This window comes from Bemisia tabaci, chromosome 3 (assembly GCF_918797505.1).
Source record: "Bemisia tabaci chromosome 3, PGI_BMITA_v3".
NCBI classification, from domain to species: domain Eukaryota; kingdom Metazoa; phylum Arthropoda; class Insecta; order Hemiptera; family Aleyrodidae; genus Bemisia; species Bemisia tabaci.
The window spans coordinates 37258634-37268165 of record NC_092795.1 but is presented as its reverse complement, the minus strand read 5'-3'; the positions used below and the strand labels follow the sequence as shown (position 1 = coordinate 37268165).

The following is a 9532-nucleotide window of genomic DNA, read 5'->3' as shown; positions in this document are numbered from 1 at the left end:
CATATCTGGGGCGATGAGCCGGAGCCACGAACGGAGAGATAAGAGATCAAGAGAGATTCGCCGAAGGAGAGGGACGGGCGCCGCTAACCCGGAGCATTCCGCGCGCGCGTCGCCATGGCGACCGTCGGGGTCACCAATGGGAGGCCCGGACGGCGAGGCGCCGGGCCGCGATTGGCGGACGCGCGGAGGGCGGGGCCCGGCGCGATGTGATCCATAAGGTTGAGGCGACAGCAAACCTATTATCCTCTCCAGTTCGAATTATCCGGGTAGGGTTTGTATATCTCAAAATAATTCGGTTAGTCATTTTTAGTCGGCGACGGCACTCCGCTTTTAACTAAATGTTTGCCACCTACCTAAAACCAGGTTAGTTAGCAGCTTGCTGGATCCAGTTCATTTTTAACACTGCACGTAACTTAATTTGCCTGCCCAAGAGACTGATTGCATTAATTTCTCTTTTTTCCCCGTCTGAATGTCGCGCGGGTTTTTCCGTTTTTTGCCGCGGGCCGCCGCGGCCGGACGCGTCTCGGCGTCATTAGCGCCCTAATTAACCGGCGTTATTAATGACGTTAATGCGGTATCGTTACCCTGTCGATCCCTCACTCCGCGGTGCGTTAACATACTTATGGTTCAAGTTCGCGATCTGGGTCGCCTCCATTCAAGACTTCGAGCGATCCTTATTGTGATATCACTGATATTATTTCTGTACTTAACGAATATAGTTCTCGAGTGAATAGTTTATATCCTTGTATAGTCATGGTGTGTTCATTGCGGGATAGCATCGATTTTCGTGCGGGTCGATCGGCGCTTTTGACCGCGTTGAAGTCTGGACGCGATGCTTGTGATATCATTGCCTTAGTTTCAACTGATATCAAATTAGCGAAATCTCCCAAATTAAATTTTCCGTCTTGTGGTTATGATTTGGTCCATTGAGTGTTTCTGGTATGTGATAGACTCTAATCCGTGATCCATAGGTCAGGCCGGTTCTTAGTGCTCCGATGCGGTCCTTGTAATATCACCGAAATTACTGTAATTACTTGTAATCGAATATTGAATTTTCCTGAGTATAGTAGCCTGGGTATACTCTTTTTTAGCACCGGACGAATGATGAGTGGTCATACGCTTCTGACAGCAGAATTCGGTCCCCTTATGATATAATTTAAGACGCTTTGGACTTGATGTCTTTCATCGAAGATTTCTATACTTTCCAGTCTATCTTATATCTTTAAGAGGGGGAAAAAATAGGTTTTGTAGTTTTGGTGTTGACCATTTTTGAAGCCTTGAGTGTTTACCATAATCTATGATACATATGTATCTCAGCTTAAATGCTCATTAGTCGCATGTCAAGTTCAGTGTCGGAGAATTTTTGATGTACAGCAAGTAATTTCCACCCTGTTAGTTAGGATGATGAGTGGTTCATTTTGGTTTACATTTTGTTGTTATTTTTTAGTTTACATTGGGAAAAAAGTAGCTTGGATCTAGAGTCCAGACTCTTGAGAACAGTGACAAGACATCAGATTTTTGTTTGAATCAAAAGGAAAATCCGCTTAACTTAAGAGGCTTGATTCTCGATTGAGGCAAAAATCCGATTGAATCAAGAGTATGTTTTCTTATCAATGTTTTTGAGAGTCTGTACTCCAGATCCAAGCTGTTTTTTCCAGTGTATTGAGAAACAATTCCTCTGATGTAAAAGTGTGAGCATGTATTTATCATTCGATTCAAAATTGATGTGTATTTAAACCGCATTATTCCAATTTTAAGTTCCGGCATATCCATTAGGAATGAATAGTTTGGCTAAAATATTGTGAATCTCATTATTTAATTTGCTGAAAATGTTGAGACCATTTATATCCTACATTGGCTAAAAATTCAGTCTTCGCTGGATTTTTCTGCCATTTTTTTAAGAGATTCTTCAGAGGAGGCAAGACCCCTGAAACTTGGAATAGTTCAGTTTCAGCTGAGAAAAATAAATCTGAAATGGAAATGCTTATTGCTGTAGTTCTACTTATTATTCGAATGGATATCTTTTTTCTTCTTTTTTTAATTAAATATTATTTTGGCCTTCATTCCTTATTTTTCTTTCCTTTCTCTTTTTATTCTCTTCAGTAGATGTAATCCCAAAATTACTGATGTCAGAAAAGATCGGATGCCTTACCGTTCACGTAACTTCCTTGTGTTATATAGTTTGCTGTTTTACTAATGCGTGACATAATTCTTTTAATATGGTAAATTGGGGTATCCACATTGTGAAATTTCTTTTTTATTAACTCGATTGAAAGAACTTTAAAAGATTATTACTAACCACGTATTACTCATAGTTTATTTTCAATTTTTTTTTTTTTTTTTTTTTTTTTTTTTTTTTTTGGTATAACGGAACTGCAATCTGTCAAGAGTCATTAACTTTAAAATTAAACCGTGAGTTTTGTAGGAAAATGCATTAGGGATAAAGTTCTTCACGAGGCGTTTCACCGTGAAATGGTTTCGGCGCAGTGTTTTTCTTTCAGTTTGATGTGGGAGTGAATGTTTTAATGGGGAAACAATTTTCTCCCTATGAATGAAAAAGTTTCCAGGTAATGAAATTTAAAATTTGGAAATTAAAATGATTTTTAAAAGTCATTTTTATTATTACTTCAATCTCATCAAACACACTGCCGACTCTGCCGAGACAAAAGGATAATCATAATATTTCAATGTTACCATGCGTTCAGTCACCGCTCTCTCAGGTTTCTCAAGTGATTGCTCGAACAAAATATAATCTCAAAGCTGCTTAAACATTTTCAGTGAGAACTTGGGTGCTAATAGGTACACAATAACTTAATGAAACATAGTTGCATTAAAACAACTGTTTAACTAGGTAATAATGCAGGAACTCAACAAATATATTCACCACCAGCAATTTTTTTTTTACACGTATTTAGTAAGGACGTTTATTTACTTTTCTTTGGCGAAATAGTTTTTGCTTTTTTAGAATAATACTTTTTTTTTAAACGTGCTTTACTAGTTTCTCACTTGTGTTGTCATCCGTCAACTTACTGAAATGTATCTTTGTTTCAGTGACTGGAGTCAATGGCCACTAGACTAATTTTAATCTGCTCAGAGTGTGAAATGCACCGCAGCACACTCACGCAAGAGCGAATTCTTATTTAGAGTCAAAATAAAATCATTGCTAACAACTTGCTGAGTTATTAGATCGGTTCTAGAAAACTTTTGATCGATCGCCAATGCATTCAGCAGATTCGCAACAGATTCAGCAGATTGTTTGACTGTGCTGGACTTATGTTATCAAAGTGTCCTCCTAATTCTCTACATCCCAGGAAGTGAAAAACTCATGTCCGAGTCTGTGAAATTGTGCAGGAATAACAATCAGTTCGGGAATTCACCGGTGTATATCTCCCAACCAAGTTTATAACCTACCACTCCCGGTTATTTTCTACTCTAACCTATCTAGTCAACATACTTTCAAGACTGACTGAACAACACTAGAAGGGGTAAAATTCTCATCTCATTGTCTATTTCATCATCCTTGCTTATTTTTAAGCGTCGGAATCAAATCTAGCTCTTATAACACGAAATAATTCAAATCGCAATCTTCGATATTTTTATTTTCGGATCGAAGTGAGTCAATCATGAAAAACTTCTCGGAGAAAGTCAAATTTTGACTATTACGACATCGATCAGCATCGAAGCTTATCTTTCAGACGACACTAGCTCGATCACAAAACTCACGCCGTACATTCTCTTTGACAGAATCATTCCAAGCTCGTGCAACCTCTACGTTTAATCCAGCGCGAACTTACCAGAGAACCCAACGAACGAACTTCTGCGGCGCAATCCTCTACCGTAATATTCTGTACCGCTCAGTGCTGCGTTTATCGCATGAGTCAACGACGCTACGAAACTTCTAAAACAGTTTGTGATTAACGGAATTCAACGTCCCGCCATTCGCGACGATCTAAAGCTCGATCTGCTGTGATACTCCAAAAAGTTGTGTGCTTGCTCTTTTGACTTTCTCAGGGTGAATATTTCTCGAGAATTTCCTCAGGCATTGTTTCGCGGGTGTCATCCGGTAAAAGTTTAAATTGTGTACCCTTTGCGGCTATTCCACATTTCTTCCGGTCCGGCACGACCTGGAGCTTCATTTGCTGTTGTGTGCGAAAAGTTATAGCTACACTGCCAACCTGTGCGGAATCTTGATCGTAAATATTTTCTGGACAATATCTTAAGACAGACTATCTGATCCGGTGAAATCTTGGTTCTCGTGCCCTCGACGGGTATCCTAGCGACCAGTCGTCGCGGCCTGATACTGAACCCGGTGTTCTCGGTGAGTTGCTCCTTGTGCGGATAAGTTTTTTGGCGCGTGTTGCGGGTGACTCTCGCGGATCGTTCGGAGCCCCGGGCTGGATTTCAAGGCCTCGTGTGGAAGCGGGGCCGGGGGCGGCCCTGGCGGGACGGCTGGAGGCGACGCGGTGGGAGCCTCGGGCGGCGACACGGCGCCCACCAACGGCGAGTCTACCTCCACCTCCAACAACACCAATTCGCCTTCGACCACGTCATCCATCCAATCGGAGCAGTTCAACATCTTCCCGGCCATCTTCTCCCGGCAGCTCAACTTCCATCACCACCACCATCATAACCAGGGCCAGACTGGTGAGTCCTCCTCCAATTCATCCCTTGTACGTGAGGTCTCGATACACGATCAAATTCCGAACCGATTCCGGTGAAAGAAGACCAGTTGGACGTATTTCTATCAAAGTGCAGGTGAGAAATATGGGGTGTGCTCTAGAAAGCTGCATAAGAAACAATGTGGTTAGTGGGCACGTGATTCCTTCTGAAGAATTGGAAAAGTGGGATTTTAAATTCAGCAAACAGAACTATATACCAACTGTATGCGGGATACATGAGCCGCGGGCATAGCATGAGAGCGTTGTGGACAGGGCTTGTGAGTTAAAGTGCCCCAACGACGGTCTCATCCTCCCGCTCGCGCTCGATCATTGCCGCTGACGTCACTGGCGTTTTATTATTCTCATTCACTCTTACGGCCAGAGAACTAACGAGCACACCCCATATTTCTTATCTACATATAAATCTGTTTGATAGAAATACGTCCAGTTGATGACTGATGGTCACCATATGTAACAGCCTTTTTCGATCAAAATTGGATAGGCCGTCAAATTTTGATCAGAATGGAGTGCCGCACCATTCATCATTTCTTGCCGCATAAAACATTTCTGGCAAGTTTTCATTCGAAAATTCAGCGAAGTAACGATTTTAAGACGGATTACTCCCTATGGAAATTTTGGTTTGAGAATTTGATCGTGTGTCGAGACCTTTAGAACACCGCTTTAATGAGTTAACCTGCTTCCAAGGTTGGCCTGGTGGTCAGCAAATCTGACTCTGGGTCAACAGGTACCGGGTTCGAATCCTGGTAATGGCGTCAAATTTTCACGGAACAAACGCGAGTAGATCTGCTGAAACAGATACTACTCAGCCTTAATCCCTGAAAATTTGAAAAGCCTGGAGCAGAGATGCCTTAATCTCTCGATGGCTATGGACAATAAACATGTTCTAAAGTTGGCTGATAGTGCTGGACGCGAAGTCATAAAACCAGCAGAAAAAAGAGAGAGAAAAGAAGTTAACCTGCCGGCTGATTCCCAAGACTAGTTTTTGCTATATATGCGAGATGAGACGAAACATGATCTTATCTGCAGCGTGATTTTTGAAATTTTGTGTTTGTCGACCGGATAGAGTACCTTCATAAGGAGAGTATGGCCACTGGGTCTCGTGGGGACTCTCAGAATAAAAAAATTGACGGCGACACTAGGTGGGGATATAGGTGGGCTGTCGTCAACCTTAGAATTGTTCACATACTCTACGTGTTACCAACCTTGCAATAGCGAAGGTTCAAGTTAAGAATATTGTGTCGAATGTGGTGCGCGAAATTGTTGTATTTTAAAAATTTTGATTTGTGTATTTAAAACTGTATTTTTAATATATTGGGGTTACTCGAGTACATACACCTACTCAAATTTGATTCGAGTAAATTTCACGATTAAACAAGCATATACAACATCATAATCTGCACTTTTGAAGCATCTGCGTTCGACGTCCATCATTTTTTCTCTTTTTTTGTGTCCTAAGAGCTCAATTAAGCCTGAGATAGTTGAGCCAATAAAAATCCTCCAAAGGTCATATTGATCTTAATAAGCAAAAAGGAACCAGCGCGATTACAGTGTTGTAAAAATGTTGCTTTTCTACAATCATCTAAAGAATCTCTCAGAATAGCAAATAGTTTTCACTTCCCAACTAAAAATTGTTATTTTTAAAGGAAAATAAATGTGTAAATTTTAATACTGTTCACATATTAAGTATATTTTTAACAGAAAAGAAAAAGTTGCACGATTTTGAAAACACTGTAATTGCGCTGGTTCCTTTTTCCATAATGTGATCTATACATACATATATACTCTGTCTATAAGGTAACAACTAAGGTAACAACTCATAGGAAAGCGAAGCAGGCAGCAAGCATAGGGCGTGAGGTGCCCTTAAGGATCGGGTCGATTAGCGGCTAAGGGGAGTACCGCATATGTTTATGGACAATTTGCATGCAAATTTTTTATTGCTTCATATGAAAGTGCTTAAAGAGCTGTTTTCACAATATTTTTCATATTTTCTTCAGATATGGCAAAAAGTATAAAAATGGATTTAAAAGTGAAAAAATGCACCGCCTATAGTGACGTCATCTGGCGGCATTTCCCATTTAAACACGCGTACTTTGGCAGAATAGATCATTTTGTCATACCTTCTCCAACAATTGTTAAAAGTCGTGAACCAAGGCTATCCTCGTGTTCAGTTCACTCAGTAGTTTCCAATTAAACACGAAATTCATCAAATTTCAGACACCTGCTAATTCTCCTCCCGTAGTAAATGTATGTTTTGATGTGGGTGTGCAGGTCAAGGGAAGTTGATGGACGAGCTGCGCCCGAACTTAGGGCTCCTGGGGCTCATGGATGAGCACCATCTTCACCACCACCACCATCACCACGATAAGCGGATCGTCACCAAAACGGAGACACCGGACTTCTCGGCACTCTACAACCTACCCACTTCGGCCCTCGACGCCTCACAGACTCACTCCTCCTCCCCCAGTAGGAACCTCTCCGATCACACGGGTAAGTTCGTCGCAATTTCCTTCCCTTCTTTGAGAGGAGAAATTTGAAACTTTTCGGAAGTCTGCGGAAGCTTTTACTTTCGGGGATTCAACAATTCCGACAATGGACCACTAGACAAGGCACAAATTTCGGCAATCTGATACATGTTTCTTTATCAAAATTTCACGTAAAACACGATTCGCGCAACGAAAATTACTGAAACCAACCCCTAACGAAGATATTAACGTTCTTATTTCACATTGGTCACCAGTAATTTGCACTGCCCGCTCACAAGAAACTCAAAGCTCTACTTGAGTCAAATCGCGCACTACACCGGTTTCAGCAAGCTTCTCAATTGAGCAATGTTCATTTCCCATCATTTGTTGTTCAAACCACAAGAAATTTGTTATAGGTGAGCCAAACCGTTAAGATTGAGGTTTTCAGATTTTTATATCGCAGAGACTATCATGATAAACGTTTAGCGCGCGATGTGAATCACGTAGAGCATTGAGTTTTCATGAGCGGGAGGTTTGAATTCACGCATCAAGAATTATTAAATATCTTCGTAAGGAGTTAATTTCGGTAATTTTTTTTGTGCGCATCGTGTTCTACGTAAAATTTTAGTTACAAAACATGTATAAGAATGCTAAAATTCGTACCTAGTCTAGTGGTCTATTATAAGGGAGCAACAGTCATCCCTCTTATTGCATCTGTTGACCGCCCTACACGGTGGATGATGAGCTTCGGCCGGTTGACGTCATGAGCCAAACAAGTTGCCAAACTTCGTCTTGTTTACAAAACGAAACTGCCAACACGTTGTTAAACGCTCCTTAAAAATTACGAATCACATTGCTGAAATTCGTACCATGCCGCGTGGGCCAATGATTTGCCTTCAATTAGCCGGCTATGCAAAATGACTGTCGCGACGCACGAATAGTGGTATTAGAATTTTGCATTAAGATTACGGAGTGGGTTGAAGGCGCTCCTCTGTATCCTGTATCCTATATGTGAGTGGCCCTGTACAATAATGTTGACCAAATTCGTTCATAATTTTGGAGTCTTTAATCGAGCCGTAATTTTAAAATATGCCCGAAGAATATTATTTTGATGAAAATTATCAAACTCGCTACTCATTATTTATACTCAATATTTTCACCTCTCGTTTAAGGTCTGAATTTCGTGAAATATTCATCACTCATAATTTTTACATCGTAATCTACTTGCATTTTTAAAAAAAAAAAAAAAAAAAAAAAAAAAAAAAAAAAAAAAAAAAAAAAACCCTGTGTTGTTTCAACACTTGGATTTAGTCCACGTCCAATGGATATTTATTATTGATGGGATATCATGCGTAATTATGAAGACCAAACCCTCTATTCAAGTTGGCTTTCCTGACAAACCGAATGACAAATCCGTTTCTAAACTCAATCAACAGCATCGTGTAGCAATTTTTCTGACATCCCGGCAGCTGTTGTCACTTTCATCGATAAAAACAGTTTTTTGAGGGAGGATGTGATAAATTCCGTCAGGATTTTAGCGTGAATTGCAACTCAGCTCGCAGGTGTGAACTCCGCGACATGGGTGACCGCAAGACCAACGATCGGGTTGAGGACATCTTTTAGCTTCCGGATAATTGGCACGCGCTGGCCGGCAGAATTAACGCGGAAGAGCGATAATTGACCGACTTAAAACCGGGACTCCCCTGTTGCCAACTTTTACTCACACCACACTTTCTTAACTTTCTTCACTTCTTTCTTTCTTTCTTTATTCACTTTCTTTCTTCTTTTCTTATTAAAACTGCATTCCAGCGTTAAACCCAGGGCATCATTCAATCTTTTTCATCTTTGGTTTCGGGGTTTCTCACTTAGCCTATTATTCAGCGTGCATGATCTTGATGCCACGCGTAACCCCCGATATTTGTTTCATCCATTGAGCTACATAAATTGAGACTTTGAGAGTGTTCATTTGATCAAAGGGATTTACTTTTCTACCATCCAAAATCTTAGAAAAATCTTTGCTTAAACACAACTGTGATTTGGACTACATTTTGAAATTAGGAACAACAATTTCTGGTTCCCAGATAAAAACATCAACCTTCATAGGAAAACTAATGGCCTTTATGTTGTTTTCAAAATGATGCAGAAATTGTAGCTCCATGCTTTTACGCTGCGAGCAGTATTCCTAATCCCGCGAACTAGTTCCAAATTCGGAACTTTCGAGATGTCCCTGAATTATTCTCCGAGCTTATAAAATTCCCGAAATGTTCTGGATCTTTTGCATTTTCCGGAACTTTCTGGGAACTTTTGAAAATATACAAAAGGAGTCCCGGAACTTTAGAAAAATCTAAAAAGAGTCCCGGAACTTTTCATCGCTGGAAAAAAACACATTGG

At 40.6% G+C, this 9532-nt stretch overlaps 1 protein-coding gene across 1 annotated transcript in view; it reads left to right on the top strand.

The window, feature by feature from the left end:
• The first annotated feature begins 242 nt into the window (after positions 1-242).
• The window catches only part of LOC109032898 (homeobox protein unc-42), a 37356-nt gene continuing 28066 nt past the window's right edge, over positions 243-9532 (top strand). Inside the window, exons 1-3 of the mRNA XM_019045232.2 lie at positions 243-363; positions 3052-4644; positions 6948-7166. Of these exons, the coding sequence (XP_018900777.2) occupies positions 6962-7166 (205 nt within the window). The 5' untranslated portion in view covers positions 243-363; positions 3052-4644; positions 6948-6961. The remainder of the gene's footprint in view (positions 364-3051; positions 4645-6947; positions 7167-9532) is intronic.